The following is a 21805-nucleotide window of genomic DNA, read 5'->3' as shown; positions in this document are numbered from 1 at the left end:
TACCTCCAGAGACGGTCAGGAAGATCAGATCACAGTCATATCATAATCTGAGTTCTAATCATATACACCTGTCTAAAAATGTGGGCACAATCAGAATGTGGACAATATCAGGACAAAGGAAACATGTTAGAACCAGGTATAAACAGGGCTAGAGAGAAAGACAGCACACAGACAGACAGGTCTTAGTCACTTTGCACTGTGTCTCTCCCAGCGACCAGCCGTCATGGAAGATGGCGTAGAGCACCAGGGGGTAGGGGTAGAAGGCAACCACCAGGTCAGCAAAGGCCAGGCTCACCACAAACACGTTCCCTACAGAGGAGAGACCACAACACATTAGATTATTGGTCCTTTATCAAGGGAAAGGGTTCGGGTTAGAGCTTCATCCCTAACCCCAAACCTATCCCTAGCCTTTAAGTTTGAGGCTAGGGTTAGAGCTTCATCCCTAACCCCAAACCTATCCCTAGCCTTTAAGTTTGAGGCTAGGGTTAGAGCTTCATCCCTAACCCCAAACCTATCCCTAGCCTTTAAGTTTGAGGCTAGGGTTAGAGCTTCATCCCTAACCCCAAACCTATCCCTAGCCTTTAAGTTTGAGGCTAGGGTTAGAGCTTCATCCCTAACCCCAAACCTATCCCTAGCCTTTAAGTTTGAGGCTAGGGTTAGAGCTAAGGGTTAGGATTGTGGCTACGGTTAGGTTGGAGGCTAGGGTTAGGGTTGGGTCGAGGCTAGGGATAGGTTTGGGGTTAGGGTGCAACCGGGTGTACACATGAATCTAGGGTTAGTGTTAGTGTTGTGGTTGAGGCTAGGGTTAGGGTTGAACCGGGGTGTTCACATGAAGCTAGGGTTAGTGTGAAGTTAAAGGTTATGGTTAGTGTTTAAAATTGCATTTGTTCTAAGTTTACATGTGGAATTGTTTTAAAATGGCTTGTACTATGAATCATTTAGCTATTTGATTTTTAATTTTAGGACACCTTTAGGTATAAAAAAAAATAAAAAAAATATTGATTTTGGACTTCACTACTATAGCCCAGAGAAACACATTGAATAACACATTCATAATTGACAGTATAAAAATACATCATAAGAAACAAGGTGTTTAAGTGGCTGTACTATATGTAGGTGATATAGGAAATCAGAAGAAAAAAAACACATATATATATTTTACACATATTTAACCTCATTCGTTTTTTTTAACCAGTACCGATTACCTTCAGACGAGTCCGGTGACAGTTGTGGGGGTTGTAGAGCAAAACGGAGAACAGAACACTTTTGTGTTCTTGAGAATCTCCCCTTTCTACTGTGGGGTCCCATTAGTTTATAGCCCAAATGGTTTGGACACTACAAACAGAAGTTAGCACGTCGACGGTACCGACTTCAAACGAGTCCCCTGACACTTGTGGGGGTCGTAGTATTCGTTTGTAGGCCAAACCATTCAGATGCTACGGACGTCTCATGAGACATCGAGGTGTCTCATGGTCTGACAAAACCGCTCTAGCTCTGCCACCTTTCACCCCAGATGCGGAAGTGCGACATCGGCGGATGCGCTGGATTGAGACGCATCCAAAATATGCATATATCTCTATCTTATATCTCTAGCTTAAATTATATTATGTTACTTAGTTTGACGCACCAGTTGTCAATCGACTCTTGGAGGTTAAGGGACTTAGAAAGGCGATGTATCTTTAGGAGAAGACTTAAGAGAATATATTTACGAGAATGATGGGAGCAGGATTTCCCAGACTGATCTGCTGTGTCGTTAGCATGCAGGATGTTAAAACATGCAGTCTCAGAGCTGCCTCACCCGATCGCTCGTCACCCAGCTAATTGGATGAGAAAAGGTGCACAGCTCCTAATTGGCCTGTGAAAACAATCATTGTGTCAAATCACCCCCGCTTTGCCAAGACAAAAGAAAGTATGTGTCTGTACTGTGCAGTGGCCACGGGGCAGAAGATTGTTAGCGTTAGCATATTAGCATGCCCCATGTACTTTACATTCCCCTTGATTTGCTCCTCATTTTGAATGGCAGTTAATTTCCACCTCAGCCTGCGTACTAATATTCATATTCGTCAAGTCTAAATTGTTCCAATGCTAGGCCTTACCTCAGACCAGCCATTTTCCCTCTATAATGTACTGTATTGTACTGTACTGTACTCTACTCTACAGTACCTTGCAGTACTGAACTCTACTCTACTGTACTGTACTGAACTCTACTATGCCCTGCTGTACTGTACTGTACTATACTGTGCTATACTCTACTCTAATGTACTGTACTGAACTCTACTGTGCTGTGCTGTGCTCTACTCTACTCTACTCTACTCTACTCTACTCTACTCTACTCTACTCTACTCGACTGTGCTGTACTCTACTCTAATGTACTGTACTGAACTCTACTGTGCTGTACTCTATTGTACTCTGATGTACTCTACTGAGCTCTACTGTGCTGTACTTTGATGTCCAAACTTATGACACATAGACATTTATGATTGGTTCAGATTTGGTCTTGTTTGGGGGCAGAGCTAATTAAAATAATAGCCAGTGTGTAGAATAATACCCCAAATGTGCAGGAGAGGATATTGCATATGTATACCTTTGTGTACCAATATAGGATACATCACCATGAAGAGAATTACATGAATATCCATAATTATTTCTGTGTGGTACAGATTGTGGACCCATGATGAAATTCCGTTACCGCAATTCCGTTACCGGGTGTAATTCCACTTCACTTACTGTAGTTCAATAACCAAAATAGATGTTTTCAAAGTCAATGTGTGATGTCATACATAGCTGACACCCCATTCTTTCGGCAGACGTCTTTGAATCTTAATTCAGAGCAGATATTTTACAGAGTTTTTGGAAAATGTGGTCATATAAAAAATGTTCACCTGAATTCCGTTACTGCACAATTCATCCAGTGAATGTGTTTTTGCAACATTTTTAGTGTAAATTGTTAAAGGTAGTCCTTGTGCATGGAGTTGTACGTTTGTTAAACTTTCAAATCAATGTTTTTTGTTTAGCATAAATATTAAGTGAAAAATTTTAAGTGAGTCTCAGCGCAATTCTGTTACCGTGGAATTGCCTATTACTGTCTCCTCCAGTTAATATTACAAGTATTAAATTGAATGATATCTTCCATATGCCACATAAAATGGATTGCCACTCTGGTCAAATGGCTATGGAAGGAAGGAAGAGAGAACTATGCTTCATGCAAAAATAATTTTAAAACATTTTGTGCCACTTCAAAGACATTTCTCTCCTTTAGGCTATTCCACTCCTCTGCTTCCATCTCTGCTCTGTTCACTATTCCCCTGTGCTTGTCCTTTTCCCCATCCCTCTCTGTCATTTCTACTTCCTCATCTCGATTGCTCTACTTTCTTCACCTTTCTACGTTGGCCCATTCATCCCCCCTCCTCTCCCCTGTAACTATTCCGAGGTCGTTGCGGTAAATGAGAATGTGTTCTCAGTCAACTTACCTGGTAAAATAAGGGTAAAATAAAAATAAATACAGTTGCGAAACTATAATAGGTGCTAAACTACATACCTCAGAGGCAATCTGCAGTTCAAACAATAACAAAGCTGTACCCCAAGTGTTTTTGTAAAAAGCTGAGGGATGAGGCCGGGAAAATGTCACCACCCTGGAAATCATAGACAGAGCTATGGATGTATGCATAAATTGGCACAGGGTGGGTAAAACACATAAGGCCAATAACATGAGCTCATATTGGGCCCCAAAAGTCCAAATAAGGGCAGCCAATCCAAAGGGTGGGGTTATTTCAGGCAAAGAGAGGTCTGCCCTTGGGGAAACCTGCCTTGGACACAATGTGAAGCCGATGAGCAAAGACGCATCGGCCCAATGTCGTCAGACTACATAGGGACATTATTTTAGCCCTGGGCCCAAATCATGCCAAATAAGGACACTGAGGTTCAGACCTCGGTTCTAAAAAATAATGTTTTATAATAATAATAATAAAAATATACAGTACAAGTTGAAAGTTTGGACACCTACTCATTCAAGGGTTTTTCTTTATTTTCACTCAACCAGCTTCATGAGGTAATCACCTGAAATGCATATCAATTAACAGGTGTGCCTTGTCAATATCTTTCCTTCTTAATGTGTTTGAGCCAATCAGTTGTGTTGTGACAAGTTAGGGGTTATATAGAGAAGATAGCCCTATTTGGTAAAATACCAAGTAAATATTATAGCAAGACTAGCTCAAATAAGCAAAGAGAAATGACAGTCAATCAAGAACTTTTAACGTTTCTTCAAGTGCAGTCACAAAAACCATCAAGCGCTATGATTAACCTGGCTCTCAGAGGACCGCCACAGGAAAGGAAGACCCAGAGTTACCTCTGATAAGATAAGTTCATTAGAGGTACGAGCGTCTGCTAAATGACTTAAATGTAAATGTAAATGTAATAAATGCTTCACAGAGTTCAAGTAACAGACACATCTCAACATCAACTGTTCAGAGGAGACTGTGTGAATCAGGCCTTCATGGTCGAATTGCTGCAAAGAAACCAATACTAAAGGACACCAATAATAATAAGATACTTCCTTTGGCCAAGAAACACGAGCAATGGACATTAGACTGGTGGAAATCTGTCTTTTGAACTGATGAGTCCAAATTTGAGATTTTTGGTTCCAACTGCCATGTCTTTGTGAGACGCAGAGTAGGTGAACGGTGTGGTTCCCATCGTGAAGCATGGATGAGGAGGTGTGATGGTGGGGGGTGCTTTGCTGGTGACACTGTCTGTGATTTATTTAGAATTCAAGGCACACTTAACCAGCATGGCTACCACAGCATTCTGCAGCAATATGCCATCCCATCTGGTTTGCGCTTAGTTGGACTATCATTTGTTTTTCAACAGGACAATGACCCAACACACCTCCAGGCTGTGTAAGGGCTATTTGACCAAGAAGGACAGTGGTGGAGTGCTGCATCAGATGACATGGCCTCCACAATCACCCCACCTCAACCCAATTGAGATGGTTTGGGATGAGTTGGACCGCAGAGTGAAGGAAAAGCAACCAACAAGTAAGTACTCAGCATATGTGGGGTCTCCTTCAAGACTGTTGGAAAAGTATTCCTCATGAAGCTGGTTGAGAGAATGCCAAAAGTGTGCAAAGCTGTCATCAAGGCAAAGGGTGGCTAGTTTTAAGACTCTAAAATCTAAAATACATTTTGATTTGTTTGACACTTTTTTGGTTACTACACAATTCCATATGTGTTATTTCATAGTTTTGATGTCTTCACTATTATTCTAAAAGGTAGAAAATATAAAAAATTAAGAAAAACCCTTGAATGAGTAGGTGTGTCCAACATTTTCACTGGTACTGTATATATATATATGTATATGTATATATATACACATTTACAGTGCCTTCAGAAAGTATTCAGACCCCTTGATTTTTTACACATTTTGTTAAGTTACAGCCTTATTCTAAAATTGATGTAATCATTTTTTCCCTCATCAATCTACACACAATACCCCATAATGACAAAGCAAAAACGTTTTTTTTTAATACATTTTTGAAAATAAATAAATAAAAACTGAAATATCACATTTACATAAGTATTCAGACCCTTTACTCAGTACTCTGTTGAAGCACCTAAGGCAGCGATTACATCCTCAAGTCTTTTTGGGTATGACGCTACAAGCTTGGCACACCTGTATTTGCAGTCTATCCTATTCTTCTTTGCAGATCCTCTCAAGCTCTGTCAGGTTGGATGGGGAGCGTCGCTGTACAGCTATTTTCAGGTCTCTCCAGAGATGTTCGATCAGGTTTAATTACCACGACATGATTCTGCCACCACCAAAATGCGTTTTTTGGCAGAAATGCCTCGTGGAACATATGAACACTCATGTGCCATAATAACAAACTTCTATCCATCTGTATATACTTATACAATTTTTAAATTATGAGCCTAGTTGGTTTAGCCACGTAAAAAGGCAGCAACCTTCCCGCTAGCCAATATTGGCTGAGATAATGAGTGGGCTGGACATACCGAAAGATGAGTTCGGATTGGTCTCCCATGTATCATTATTCTGTCTATCATATGAGCTGGTCAATATGTGTATGTAATCCTTCCTAACGTGTTTAAATATATATATATCACGTAATAGAAATGCATAAGTGTTGGTTTCCACTTTTTGGAGAACCGAGTATTGAAACCATGGCATCTGTGACAGAGAGGGAGAAGCGTCCATCCATGTATATGGGTAAGGGAGTCTAGCTAGCTACATTTTCAGATATTACAAATTTCTAATTTTGTCAGAAAGTATTTTTCATTTCAAATTAGTGTACTGTTTGCTAGCTAGCTAATGTTAGCTGGCTGGCTAGCTAGCTAACGTTACGTGTATGATCTGTGTAGTAATATTATTCGTATCTCAGAGCCATTTGCATTGCTAGCCTAAAGTTAGCTAGCTAACGTTGAACCTGTTTGGTTGGCTACCTGCAGATTCATGCAGGGTAGTAACGTTATGAGCTGCGATTATGGTTAATTGTTTAGCTAGCTAGCTACATGTCTAAACAAAAGACTCCACTATGCAAATATCTATTTCAATAGAATGTTTATGATGTCACTGCGACAACTGTCGACAGACGTAGCTGGTAAATTCGTTCTGGCTATCTACTCTGATTTCAGAGCACTCTTGTCTGAGTGTGCGAGAGCGCAGAATAATTTACGAATTTACGAACACTTAACAACCGTTGAATATGGCCGGTCTCAGCAAATGTTGGCAAAAAAAGCGTAATAAAATTGTTGTCAACAGCACAGTTGCAGTCACCAACGCTTTGGATAAAATAAAAACTGCCTAACCAGCTCTGCTAGGGTGAGTAAAATGGTCAAGGTGAGCTGTTCTCTCATTTGTGTCTGGAAGTAGCTAGCAAGCTAGCCAACGTTAGCCAGTTAGCTTGGGTGCTTGACTGCTGTTGTAAGGTCAGAACGCTTGGATCAACCCTACTTTTCGCCCAGAGCGTCCAGGGTGCGCTCTGAACGGCCAATTACGAACGGCCAATCTGACAACACTCTCAGTTTACGAATGCCCAGAGCACAAGCTGGCACTCCAGATCAAATTTATGAACTCACCCCTAGTATAAACCAGCCTTTAGTCTTGAAATCTTTGGTTGATTAGTACATAGCCTCACATGTGAATCCTTAAAGAGATGGGTGGGGCTAAAGCTTAAAAGGGTGTGAAGGTTGCTGAATGGGTGTAGACAAAGAAGAGCTCTCCAGTAGGTACCAAAACATTCAAGGGCCATTTCTCAGGTTACAAGATTATCAACTTTCAAAGCAGAATTGCTTTCCCATTGTTCCTCAACTGCAATGTATGAAATACCATTTTCTAGCTCTGAGTCTCTACATTTATCCAATGTAAAATAACACAATTTCAAATGTTGCTACCACTTCCAATGGTAAATAGTAAACACTATTTAGTTTGAGGAAAGACATACAGTGCCCTCAAAGTATTCATACCCCATGACTTATTCCAAATTTTGCTGTCAAACTAAATTGATTAAATAGATTTTTTTCTCACCCATGTACACACAACATCCTAAAATAACCAAATGAAAACATGTTTTTGGACATTTTTGCAAATGTATTGAACATTTTATACAGAAAACATCTAATTTATATAAGTATTTGTCACGTCTACTCCCGCTCCCCCTCTCTGGTGATCCACGTCGCCGCTCTACTAACCACCGGTCCTGGCAACCCATCATTACACACACCTGGCAACCCTCATTACGCACACCTGCGCCCCATCATGAAGCACACCTGGACTCCATCACTACCCTGATTACTCCCCCTTTATCTAGCACTCCCTAACATCACTCTTCAGACAGTATTGGTTCAGTTTTTATGTCCAGACGCGTATCTTGTTTTTGTAACTCTCCATGATTAAACTCACCATCTGTGCCTGACTCCTTGCATCTACGTTACAGTATTCACACCCCTGAGTCAATACTTTGTAGAAGCAACTTTGGTAGCGCGCGTTACAGCTGTGACTCTTTCTGGCTAAGTCTCTAAGAGCTTTCCACACCTGAATTGTGCAACATTTGCCCATTATTTTCAGAATTCTTCAAATTGGTTGTTCATTGCTAGACAACCATTTGCAGGTCTTGCCATAGATTTTCAAGTAGATTTAAATCAAAACTGTAACATTTTCTGTCTTCTTGGCAAGCAACTCCAGTGTACATTCATTAGGCCTTGTGTTTTAGGTTATTGTCCTGATGAAAGGTGTATTCATCTCCTAGTGTCTGGTGAAAAGCAAACAACAAGGTTTCCTCTAGAATTTTGCCTGCGCTTAGCTTGCCTGCGCTTTTCTCCAATCAGTCATTAAACTCACTGTTTTAAAGTCACCATTGGCCTCATGGTGAAATCCCTGAGCGGTTTCCTTCCCCTCCGGCAACTAAGTTAGGAAGGACGCCTGTATCTTTGTGGCGACTGGGTGTATTGATACACCATCCAAAGTGTAATAATTTCACCATGCTCGAAGAGATATTCAATGTTTGTTTAGTTTTTTTGTTACCCATCTACCAATAGGTGCACTTCTCTGTGAGGCATTGGAAAACCTCCCGGGTCTTTGTGGTTGACTCTGTTTGAAATTCACTGCTTAACTGAGGGACCTTACAGATAGAAATCATGTTTAACACCATCTACCAATAGGTGCACTTCTCTGTGAGGCATTGGAAAACCTCCCGGGTCTTTGTGGTTGACTCTGTTTGAAATTCACTGCTTAACTGAGGGACCTTACAGATAGAAATCATGTTTAACACTATTGCACACAGTTCATGCAACTTATTATGTGACTTGTTAAAGAATGTTCTACTCCTGATCTTATTTAGGCTTGCCATAATAAAGGAGTTGAGTACTTATTGACTCAAGACATTTCAGCTTTTTATTAATTTGTAAAAATATCTAAACACAATTCCACTGACATTATTTACAGCCCTGATGCCAGTGTGGACATGTTTGCTGGGTAGTTACAATACTTGGCACCAAAACAGTCTACTGGAGGTCAGAGATGTAAAAACCCACAAGAAGAAAGAAAACACACAACAAAACAAACATTTGCTTTGGAGAGTAAACCTTCAGACCCTTGGGTGGGAGCAAGGGAATATGAGAGATTATCCAGTTGCATACTGATGTAGAGAGGCGTGGTAGAGAAAGATGGAAAGAGAGAGGGTGAGGGAGTGAGAAAAGGGCTGCTGCAGGCCTTCTTTGATGTCCTTCTCCACGCAAGCACAAGCGGGGCCAAGGCAATGCACGATCTGAGAATGCTCCCTCTGGGAGAGATACAAACACACACACACTTTTGCAATGTTGTGTTCCATCAAACAGCAATTATACAATCCAATCCACATAGAAACACACTCGTCTCAGTTGGCCTAACCCAGAATGCAATGTTAATTCAAAATTTGCATTGGCTGATGAGGAAAACTGTGCTTTGTTGTTGATTTAACATGATCTAATACACCCTCATCTGCCAATGCAATTTCATCCTACCACCCCCTTTGGCATTCCCCAACCACATTGGCACTGTGTGGTCCCTCTGGCACTGTTCTGCCTCTCACACTCTTTGCTTTATGTCTCTCTCTGTATATCCTGTATTGATCTTTAGTAGCCACAAGCTACCCATCCCAACTGCTCTGCTAGTCTCCAGTATCTCTGGCATGTAACTCATCTATACATTTCTAAGGGGAGTGGCATTAGATGTAAATGTATTGATATACAGGTGCTGATTCTGTCATTCATCACACCTTGTTTTGTGGTTAGGTTAGGTAAGACAAGGCCAGACCAAACCAAACTAGCACCCTACTTGCCCCCGCTACAGTTTCCAATTCTGCTAGGATTGTCACTGGAAAATATGGCCATTGAATAGCCTGTTCATAGACTAACCTTCTTCATCCATCATTATGGTCAGACAAGGCCAAGGACATTCCTGACTGCCAAGCCATAAATTCACCACTTTTCTGTCTCAGTGTCCCCTAGGCAGGCCTAGTGGTTTTTAATGGGGAAAAGGTGGCCATAGTGGTGTCCATTCCTATACTAATTCCCTCATCCATCTCTCCTTCATTTTGAAGTTGGGCAATGCCAATGCAGGACAGGACAACCCCAACTGCCCCCCTCCAGCAGCCTCCATCCACTGGCATATGGCAGGGTCGTCGGCTGGCCATAACTGTGGCTGATCATTTCTACCCAGCTGGAGCTCTGAGTGTCATCCATTTTCCATCCTGTACCTGTCGTGTGGCCAATGCCTCTCTGTCAGTCCTAAAGTCAAGTGGAGAATGGCCATCTTCCCCTGCCCTGCTGCATTCAACAATTATGTATTAGATGAAAGACAAAACAGAAGGATTACGCAAGGTGGAGCCATATAGAGGGGAAGTAGATACTGCTGTTGGCTCTTCAAAAATAAAAGCGAAATAAAATAGTGTGATCCTTCACTGCTGGCCTTGTTGCGTAATTGTGCTGTGCAGTGCTGCTGAATAGATTGGCTTTGTATTTTAACTGACAGCCTTGAGTGTTCTGAGGCTACTGAACTTTACACATCAAACACAATTTTACTTTATTCCTAGTTGAATCACTCACTCACACAGCGCACACACACACACAAACACTTCTGAAGAATGACCTCTGGGTCATGGTTAATCTGTTCCCTTGAAGCCCTGTGGTGTGATAAATTTGACACCGTGTCACCTTACACATCTTCTCTAATAGCATCATCAGACACCTGAACTTTCATTTTCAACCTCACTTTTTGTGAGACACCTAAAAGGTTTCTGTTCGCAGGACTCTGCCTAGAGAAACCCCCAGGGTGTCTGACTACACTCTTAGAAAAAAGGTGCTATGTAGAACCTAAAAGGGTTCTTTGGCTATCCCCATAGGAGAACCGTTTGAAGAACCCTTATTGGTTCCAGGTAAAACCCTTTTGGGTTCCATGAAGAACTCTTTCCACAGAGAAAAATGCCTTTCATATGGGGACAGCTGAAAAACCCTTTTGAAACCCTTTTTAAGTGTATATAGTGCACTACTTTTGATTAGAGCCCTATGGGTTCACTATATAGGGAATAGGGTGCCATTTCTGATTCACATAAATTGAATCTTTATTGACACTGTACTGTATTGACAGTGTTTCATCGTTATAACTACCACAATGTGGTGTATCACTCTTATGCTATGTTCATGGTATCACATACAGACAGATAGCCACACACAATGGATGCAATCAGTGAGAGAGAGACGAGAGAGAGACAGACAGAGAGAGAGACAGAGAGAGACAGACAGAGAGAGAGAGACGAGAGAGAGACAGACAGAGAGAGAGAGACAGAGAGAGACAGACAGACAGAGAGAGAGACAGAGACAGAGAGAGACAGACAGAGAGAGAGACAGAGACAGAGAGAGACAGACAGAGAGAGACAGAGACAGAGACGGAGCGAGACAGACAGAGAGACAGACAGAGAGAGACAGACAGAGAGAGACAGACAGAGAGAGACAGACAGAGAGAGACAGAGACAGAGACAGAGACAGAGACAGAGAGAGCGAGCTACAGTGTCAGACTTTAACCTAAATATTAACCCCTACACATGTAAAAGAAAAAACACATTTAGAACACAGTTTTGTAATTGCTTACATCAATAAGTACTGTAAGTCCATAGGGCAGTGCATAGCCTCACGGTCTTATTATTATAAAGGCTTAGTATTACACTCATGTATAATTCCCAAGATGGACCTAGCTATGGAGAGAAACCATCACCACTACAGAGGCAACAACTGACCTACTGAAGACAATCTTGTTTGATCTTTTTGTGCTAATCCAAAATTATTGAGATTTTCTGAAAATATTTTCTATTTAAAAAAAATATATATATGTAAAAATGTAGCTTCCTGTATTTATACTAAAATTCCGTATCACCTTCTGTTCCTGTTCCCAGTAAATCTGAATAAAGAACTGTGAAAACCTCTGTTTCCGAACGATGAATGCTTTATTCGCGCACTGAATGCTTTTATCCCTTCTTTCCTAATTAGGCAAACAGCTGTTCCCAGTTGTTTGTCTTAGCTTCCTGTAAGTTAGCGATACAGATTGAATAGAACCCTAACTGTGACCATGTTATACAACCCTGACCCCAGGCCAGCTCTTACTCATCACAATCATCACAGCTTAACTAGAGACAGCCAGAGGAGAGAGTGTGAAGTGGGTGGCAGAATGGGGGGGGGAAGCAGAGAGCGGGCAGTGCAGCACTAGTCGCTGGATGGGGAGTGTTGGGGTCAGTGTTAACAAAAAGCATGAGCTGGTGCACACCCAGAGATAATTATTTAGTGTAGAGGTGCTGACTAACGGATAATAAAACTGTACGCTATAAAAACAGAGTCGCACACTCCATATGTATAACCTCCCGGTAATTTATTGTGTAAAAAAACACTCATGTTTCAGCAACACTGTGCCTTCAGGGTCAAGAAGGCACAGTGATGCTGAAGAAAGCACAGTGATGCTGAAGAAAGCACAGTGATGCTGAAGAAAGCACAGTGATGCTGAAGAAGGCACAGTGATGCTGAAGAAAGCACAGTGATGCTGAAGAAAGCACAGTGATGCTGAAGAAAGCACAGTGATGCCGAAACGTTGGTGTTTTTTTACACAATTTTTACCCAAATTACTGGGACGTTTTACATATGGAGTGTGCAACTCTCTTTGTTTTTATAGGGGTCAGCGTTAACAACACCTAGGTTAATCAGGATAACTAAGGATCTAGAAAGAGAGGCTTAAGGAAATCACGAATATCATGGATATAATGGAACGAGTGGATATAAGGAGGCTTAAATGTGACTCGTTTCAGGAAACTAGGTGTATGTCGCACGTCACTACTTCACAGGAGAGCCATTTGAGCGTAAACTTTTTTTTAAATCAAAATGTGTTTTTTGGCAGAGATGCCTTCTGGAACATGTGAACTTTCATGTGCCTTAATAACAAACTTGTATGCCATCTGTAAATACAACTAAAATTGTTAAATTATGAGCCTAGTTGGTTTAGCCACAGAAAAAGGCAGCAAACTTCCAGCTAGCCGTGATTGGCTGAGATAATGAGTGGGCTGGACATGCTGAGATATGAGTTCGGATAGGTCTGCCAACGCTTCTGTATATTTGAGCTGGTCAGTATGTGTAAGTAATCCTGTCTAACGTGGCTTTTTTATATATATATCGCGTAGTAGAACTGTATAAGTGTTTCTCTCCACTTTCTGGAGGACCAAGTTTTGAAATCAGTGGAATTAGAGTATGATAGCTAAGGATTACATCTTCCAACTAGGGGCAAGCATGGCATCCATGACAGAGTGTGAGAAGCGTCCGTCCATGTATACAGGTAAGATAGTCTAGCTAGCTACATTTAAAAATATTACATGTTTCTAATTTTCATTGAACCTGGTTGGTGAGCTACCTGGAGATTCATACAGGGTAGTAAAGTCATGAGTTGGGATTATGGTTCATTGTTTAGCTAGCTAGCAAGCTAGCTACATGTCTTAACAAAAGAGTCCACTAGGCAAGTAACAATTTCAATAGAATGTTAATGATGTCCCTGTGAAAACTGTTGACAGACGTAGCTGGTAAATTCGCTCTGGCTATCTACTCCAATTTCAGAGCACTCTCGTCTGAGTGTGCCAGAGAGCAGAATAACTGACAAATTTACGAACGCTCAACACCCATTGAATATGGCCGGTGTCAAAAAAGCATAAATTATTGCCAGCAGCACAGTTGCCGCCACCAACGCTCTTGATAACATAAAAACAGCCTAACCAGCTCTGCTAGGGTGAGTAAAATGGTCAGTGCTTGACTGCTGTTGTTAGGAAAGAACGCTCAGATCAACCCTTAAAGAGATGGGTGGGGCTGGAGCTTAAAACTTCTTTGGGGTACCCCCCCTTCTTCTCAATTTCCGCCTAAAGACATACCCTAATCTAACTGCCTGTAGCTCAGGCCCAGAACCAAGGATATGCATATTCTTGGTATCATTTGAAAGGAAACACTCTGACTTTTGTGGAAATGTGAATTGAATGTAGGAGAATTTAACACAATAGATCTGGTAGAAGAAAATACAAGGAAATAAACATACGTTTTCTGTTTTTTATTGTTGCTGCATCATCTTTCAAATGACCAAGAACAGCCACACATACAGATAGGATGCTGTGGATGATTTGAATGAAGAACATAAGATGGCAACAATAGCTGAGCAAAGTTTTAGACTGATAACTTCAAAAATGAGCGAGCTACATGACATTGAGCATGAAGTCACCCAGGTGTCCCACACAAATGTACCCAAATGTACCCAAGTGGCCGAATTGGTACAGTGATACATTTTGAAGGAAATAACTATATACAAAATACATAAATGCTATTCTAACACACCCCAAAAAATAAATATATATGAAAAAATATATATAAAAAATAATAATAATAATAAACAAACAAACAAATAACAAGGGTAACTATTTACACATTTTCTATTTACAATATTGTATATTTTATAAATAAATAAATAGATAAATATTGTGAAGACCCTCAGCCCTCAGTCCTGGTGCCATGTCCCATAGCAGTCTCTTTCTGCTGTAAAGCAGAGGCTTACTGAACAGGTGGTGCAGGTGATGGGGCATTTCCTGTGACAAAGGGCACAACGTCGCCTCCCCACTGTGCCATTTTTGCCCTGAGGCACATTCATGCCTGCAGAGATGAATCTGGGCAGGTGAACACCACTGGTTGACGGAGCAGAAGGTGCTGCAGTGGACTTGCTGTAGCTAGCAAGCTCCTGGATGAGCATCTCCCTGAAGGCTAGCTGTGAGATGGGGGGCTGTCTCTATCAATGTCCTCTATAATTTGGGTTAAATCTGTATATCTAGACCTTGTTTTAGCTTTTCCTGATTTATTCGCCATAATTTAAATATATAAACTTGTTGAAAATGCTATTGAATATGTACTGCTATGCGTAACACTCGTGGCTCCGTCAAGTAGGATTTGCAATGGCGAATTAACCTCTTTTACGCCAGAGTTTACGCCAAAGGCTGGTCTTCAAACGTATAACCATTACATATTGCCGTTTACCTCAGCTCATTGGCTATCTTCCAAGCTAGATTTCAAGATGATCAGTGGTCATTGGGCCAAAATACAGTCAATCAACGATAGACCGGTCCTACCATTGGTGCGCAATGAGGTCATTTGTTTCGGTCAATTACGTCCAGGGAAAAGAGCCATCATGTATGGTTGTGTTAGTAACAACCAGAGGATTGCAATGAAACCAACCATGACTGGATAAACGTTGGTTTAGTGTGTGTAATTACCACGAACGCTTCGTCCAAAGTTGAATGAGACGGAAATCACGACGCAACCGGTTTACAAATGTTTCGTGTTAGGCTATAAAAATAGATTTTATCAAACAAAACGAACATTCACTGTGTAGTTAGGACACTTGGCATTGTCACCAGAGGAAGATCTTCAATGGTATGCGATTGATTTTATTGTTATTTCTGACTTTCGTGACGCTAATGCTTGGTTGGAAAATGCTAGTAATACTTGTGTGTGGGGTGCCGTCCTCAGAAAATTGCATGTTTGCTTTTGCAGTAAACCTTTTTGAAATCTGACACAGCGGCTGGATTAATAAGACGTTCATCTTTTAAATGATGTAAGATACATGTATTTACAAGAATGTTTAATACAACGAATGGTGTATTTAAAATGTTAGCTCTCTGCAGTTTCACAGGATGTTGGCCTGGTGGGACGTTAGCGTCTCACCTACCCTAGAGAAGTTAAGAGGGTGTGAATGATGCTGAATGGGTGTAGACAAAGAAGCGCTCTCCAGTTGTAGTACCAACATATTCACAGGCCATTTTCTCAAAAGTGAGGTAACAAGTTGATCAACTTTCAAACCAGAATTACTTTCCCATTGTTCCTCAACTGTAGTGTATGATATAATTTTCTAGTTCTGAGTCTCTACTTTTATTCAATGTAAAAACCACAATTTTAAATGTTGCTACATAAGACCGAATAAAGCCGGTCCGTCACAAATATCCTGACCAAGCTAGTTTTAAACCAGAACAAGAATTTATAACAGATTTTTTTTCTACATAACATAGGTACAGCAGAACCCCTTATTGTATGGGACATTGTAATATATAAAATAAATTAAGCCTAACTGGATGGAATATGGGGAAAAATACACCAAATAAGTTTTACATTTTCAACATAGAAATGCTACCAAAAATAATTTATTGAAACTTGTTACAAATGACAGAGTCACCCATAATTCAACAAACAATATTTTGAAAGAGGAAGCAAAGTACTTTAAGTCAATGTTATCCAAGTTGGCGCAGCATGTCAGACGTCTTTCGTCCTCGTCTTGTCGTGTCCCATGTATATTTCTTTTTATATCTTTTTTTCTTCGCATATATTTTAAATATTTTTCTTAACCTCAACTTCAACATACTCTCCTGCAATCCGCCTCACCCAATGTGGTATGGATCTGCTATTTTCTTTTGAACCGGAACTCCCAACAGAAGCTAGCCAGCTAACTAGATACTAGCTAGTAGTCAGCTAACTAGATACTAGCTAGTAGTCAGCTAGCCACTGCTAGCGGTCATCAGCTACCTTTGGTGGGGAATACAACCATCTCAGTTCTGCAAATTTTCCTGCAAAGAGACAGAATCCATGAATCATTTGTTTTGGGACTGTCCATATTTAGTTTGTTTTGGGTTGCAGGTTCGGGAATGGTTGAAGAATTACAACATTTACTTGTGGAATCTATGAGAATAGGAAGGTTCAGCAATTTTGTGAAACACCACAGCACAGTTGAAAAATATATGGTAAATAGAATCAAAACTGGATGGTGTTCAGAGACAGATGGGAGGGGTTGAGTGGACCTGAAGGATGGGACTAAAAACAAACAAAAAACAACTTGTAAAATATACTGTGTCGGTAAAATGTACAGTTACAGTCAAAAGTTTGGACACACCTACTAATTCCAGTGATTTTCTTTATTTTTACTATTTATAAGAAGAAGAGACTTGCTTGGGCCAGGAAACACGATTATTAACAGCTATAAAGAGAGGTCCCATTAACAGCTATACAGAAAAGTCCCATTAACATCTATAGGAGTGATCACATTAACAGCTATACAGAGAAGTCCCATTAACAGCTAAACAGAGAAGTCCCATTAACAGCTATACAGAGAAGTCCCATTACCAGCTATACAAAGAGGTCCCATTAACAGCTATACAGAGAAGTCCCATTATCAGCTACAAAGAGAGGTCCCATAACAGCTATACAGAGAGGTCCTATTATCAGCTACAAAGAGAGGTCCCATAACAGCTAAACAGAGATCCCATTAACAGCTATACAGAGGTCCCCTACTAATTCGAGTGATTTTCTTTATTTTTACTATTTATAAGAAGAAGAGACTTGCTTGGGCCAGGAAACACGATTATTAACAGCTATACAGAGAAGTCCCATTAACAGCTATACAGAGAGGTCCCATTAACAGCTATATAGAGAGAACACATCAACAGCTATACAGGGAAGTCCCATTAACAGCTATAGATTGAAGTCCCATTAACAGCGGGTGCATGTACCATTCCACTTTAATTAAAGTTGTCCGTCTTAATGCCCGTGCAGATTTATCGCAGGGTTGGAGTAAAATAATACGAGAAGAAAATAGGGAGCTACAGAAGTAGAGAAAAGGAGAGAGGGGGAGGTGGGAGCTAAAGAAGAAGAGAGAAGGAGAGAGGTGGAGGTGGGAGCTAAAGAAGAAGAGATAAGGAGAGAGGTGGAGGTGGGAGCTAAAGAAGAAGAGATAAGGAGATAGGTGGAGGTGGGAGCTAAAGAAGAAGAGAGAAGGAGAGAGGTGGAGGTGGGAGCTAAATAAGAAGAGAGAAGGAGAGAGGTGGAGGTGGGAGCTAAAGAAGAAGAGAGAAGGAGAGAGGTGGAGGTGGGAGCTAAAGAAGAAGAGAGAAGGAGAGAGGTGGAGGTGGGAGCTAAAGAAGACGAGAGAAGGAGAGAGGTGGAGGTGGGAGCTAAAGAAGACGAGAGAAGGAGAGAGGTGGAGGTGGGAGCTAAAGAAGAAGAGAGAAGGAGAGAGGTGGAGGTGGGAGCTAAAGAAGAAGAGAGAAGGAAAGAGGTGGAGGTGGGAGATAAAGAAGAAGGGAGAAGGAGAGAGGTGGAGGTGGGAGCTAAAGAAGAAGAGAGAAGGAGAGAGGTGGAGGTGGGAGCTAAAGAAGAAGAGAGAAGGAGAGAGGTGGAGGTGGGAGCTAAAGAAGAAGAGAGAAGGAGAGAGGTGGAGGTGGGAGCTAAAGAAGAAGAGAGAAGGAGAGAGGTGGAGGTGGGAGCTAAAGAAGAAGAGAGAAGGAAAGAGGTGGAGGTGGGAGCTAAAGAAGAAGAGAGAAGGAGAGAGGTGGTGGGAGCTAAAGAAGAAGAGAGAAGGAGAGAGGTGGAGGTGGGAGCTAAAGAAGAAGAGAGAAGGAGAGAGGTGGAGGTGGGAGCTAAAGAAGAAGAGAGAAGGAGAGAGGTGGAGGTGGGAGCTAAAGAAGAAGAGAGAAGGAGAGAGGTGGAGGTGGGAGCTAAAGAAGAAGAGAGAAGGAGAGAGGTGGAGGTGGGAGCTAAAGAAGAAGAGAGAAGGAGAGAGGTGGTGGGAGCTAAAGAAGAAGAGAGAAGGAGAGAGGTGGAGGTGGGAGCTAAAGAAGAAGAGAGAAGGAGAGAGGTGGAGGTGGGAGCTAAAGAAGAAGAGAGAAGGAGAGAGGTGGAGGTGGGAGCTAAAGAAGAAGAGAGAAGGAGAGAGGTGGAGGTGGGAGTAAAAGAAGAAGAGAGAAGGAGAGAGGTGGAGGTGGGAGCTAAAGAAGAAGAGAGAAGGAGAGAGGTGGAGGTGGGAGCTAAAGAAGAAGAGAGAAGGAGGTGGGAGCTAAAGAAGAAGAGAGAAGGAGAGAGGTGGTGGGAGCTAAAGAAGAAGAGAGAAGGAGAGAGGTGGAGGTGGGAGCTAAAGAAGAAGAGAGAAGGAGAGAGGTGGTGGGAGCTAAAGAAGAAGAGAGAAGGAGAGAGGTGGAGGTGGGAGCTAAAGAAGAAGAGAGAAGGAGAGAGGTGGAGGTGGGAGCTAAAGAAGAAGAGAGAAGGAGAGAGGTGGAGGTGGGAGCTAAAGAAGAAGAGAGAAGGAGATAGGTGGAGGTGGGAGCTAAAGAAGAAGAGAGAAGGAGAGAGGTGGAGGTGGAAAAAAGAAAATTGACGGAGAGAGCACTCTTGTAAGAGGTGCCAACGCTCACCTAATCGAGTTCACGCTGAGTAACCATGGAGACCACAGGCAGCTGGGGGCACCTTAATGGTGGAGGAGGGGGTCGTAGTATGGAATAAGTTGAATAGTACCAAACATTCACTCTATTCCAGCCATTATTATGAGCCTTCCTCCCCTAGCCAGCCCCCTGTGGTGGAGACGGCTGCGTTGCGATGGGGTGTGTTGATAGAAGCTAGTGAGCCTGGTGATCTGCCAGCGGGAGGTGGGGTGGAAGTAAGGGGTAGATGCAGGAGCACTGAGTGAGTTCTGATTCAGTCTGCAGCACCCAGAGATAATACAGTGTTTTCTACGAAGGGACTTGATATAGGAAGAGGGTGGCAGAGCAAAGAGGATATAAGACAGGAAGGGTCACAGAGCGTAAATGACAAGGTCATATGGTGATTGGTAGCAGAGGGGAGGTGTCGTTGGAGAGGTGACACGAAGAAAGCGGTATAGGAAGGGATAGTGAAAGAGAGAGGGATTGAGGAGGAGGAGGAGAAGAGGTTGCCGTACCACTTATTCCTCTCTATCTTTCCCCCTCCCTTCCTTTCCCTCTCTCCATCGCTGTCTCATCCCTCATCTCCTGTCCTGTCTCTGGCGCTCCCTGGCTGTCCAGATGAAGACTGATCATTTCTGCTTGAGTGTAACTTCCACAGAGGACTCCCTGATAAACTCCCACTGTTCCTCTCATCCATACATCCCTCTCTCCCTCATCCATCCCTCCTTCACCTCCCTCTTTTTTCCCTCCTCCTCATTCACATCTTTCTCTCAGAGCCCTCTCCCCAGTTGTCGATCGCTAGGAGCCAAGGGCCTGAGTAGAAGGCAGGTTTGTGACCGAGAACTGTGACACTAACTAAGACCATGAATGAATTGTGTTTGACCATTAACAAAAGGAGACTACGGGTGGACAGGCATGTTGAAGAGACAATATATTGGGTGATGTGGTGGCTATGGGGATGTTGAAGAGATAATATATTGGGTGATGTGGTGGCTTTGGGGATGTTGAAGAGATAATATATTGGGTGATGTGGTGGCTGTGGGGATGTTGAAGAGATAATATATTGGGTGATGTGGTGGCTATGGGGATGTTGAAGAGATAATATATTGGGTGATGTGGTGGCTTTGGGGATGTTGAAGAGATAATATATTGGGTGATGTGGTGGCTTTGGGGATGTTGAAGAGATAATATATTGGGTGATGTGGTGGCTATGGGGATGTTGAAGAGATAATATATTGGGTGATGTGGTGGCTGTGGGGATGTTGAAGAGATAATATATTGGGTGATGTGGTGGCTGTGGGGATGTTGAAGAGATAATATATTGGGTGATGTGGTGGCTGTGGTGGCTGTGGGGATGTTGAAGAGATAATGTATTGGGTGATGTGGTGGCTGTGGGGATGTTGAAGAGATAATATATTGGGTGATGTGGTGGCTTTGGGGATGTTGAAGAGATAATATATTGGGTGATGTGGTGGCTTTGGGGATGTTGAAGAGATAATATATTGGGTGATGTGGTGGCTTTGGGGATGTTGAAGAGACAATATATTGGGTGATGTGGTGGCTGTGGGGATGTTGAAGAGATAATATATTGGGTGATGTGGTGGCTTTGGGGATGTTGAAGAGACAATATATTGGGTGATGTGGTGGCTGTGGGGATGTTGAAGAGATAATATATTGGGTGATGTGGTGGCTATGGGGATGTTGAAGAGATAATATATTGGGTGATGTGGTGGCTGTGGGGATGTTGAAGAGATAATATATTGGGTGATGTGGTGGCTGTGGTGGCTGTGGGGATGTTGAAGAGATAATATATTGGGTGATGTGGTGGCTATGGACATGTTGAAGAGATAATGTATTGGGTGATGTGGTGGCTTTGGGGATGTTGAAGAGATAATATATTGGGTGATGTGGTGGCTTTGGGGATGTTGAAGAGATAATATATTGGGTGATGTGGTGGCTTTGGGGATGTTGAAGAGACAATATATTGGGTGATGTGGTGGCTGTGGGGATGTTGAAGAGATAATATATTGGGTGATGTGGTGGCTATGGACATGTTGAAGAGATAATGTATTGGGTGATGTGGTGGCTTTGGGGATGTTGAAGAGATAATATATTGGGTGATGTGGTGGCTATGGGGATGTTGAAGAGATAATATATTGGGTGATGTGGTGGCTTTGGGGATGTTGAAGAGATAATATATTGGGTGATGTGGTGGCTGTGGGGATGTTGAAGAGATAATATATTGGGTGATGTGGTGGCTATGGGGATGTTGAAGAGATAATATATTGGGTGATGTGGTGGCTATGGGGATGTTGAAGAGATAATATATTGGGTGATGTGGTGGCTTTGGGGATGTTGAAGAGATAATATATTGGGTGATGTGGTGGCTATGGGGATGTTGAAGAGATAATATATTGGGTGATGTGGTGGCACCACATATAGTAGCTTGTGCCCCAGCGAGACAGAGAGAGAGAGTTGGGGGAGGGGTGGAAGAGATCAAGAGAGAGCTAGAGGGAGTTT

At 42.1% G+C, this 21805-nt stretch overlaps 1 protein-coding gene across 1 annotated transcript in view; it reads right to left on the bottom strand.

The window, feature by feature from the left end:
- LOC139549441 (melatonin receptor type 1B-B-like) overlaps positions 1-21805 on the bottom strand; it is a 77763-nt gene that overhangs the window by 6475 nt on the left and 49483 nt on the right. Inside the window, exon 2 of the mRNA XM_071359939.1 lies at positions 191-309. Coding sequence (XP_071216040.1) covers positions 191-309 — 119 coding nt within the window. The remainder of the gene's footprint in view (positions 1-190; positions 310-21805) is intronic.

Source organism: Salvelinus alpinus, chromosome 22 (assembly GCF_045679555.1).
Source record: "Salvelinus alpinus chromosome 22, SLU_Salpinus.1, whole genome shotgun sequence".
NCBI lineage: Eukaryota > Metazoa > Chordata > Actinopteri > Salmoniformes > Salmonidae > Salvelinus > Salvelinus alpinus.
The sequence above is the reverse complement of the archived record's forward strand: the minus strand, read 5'-3'. Positions and strand labels throughout refer to the sequence as shown.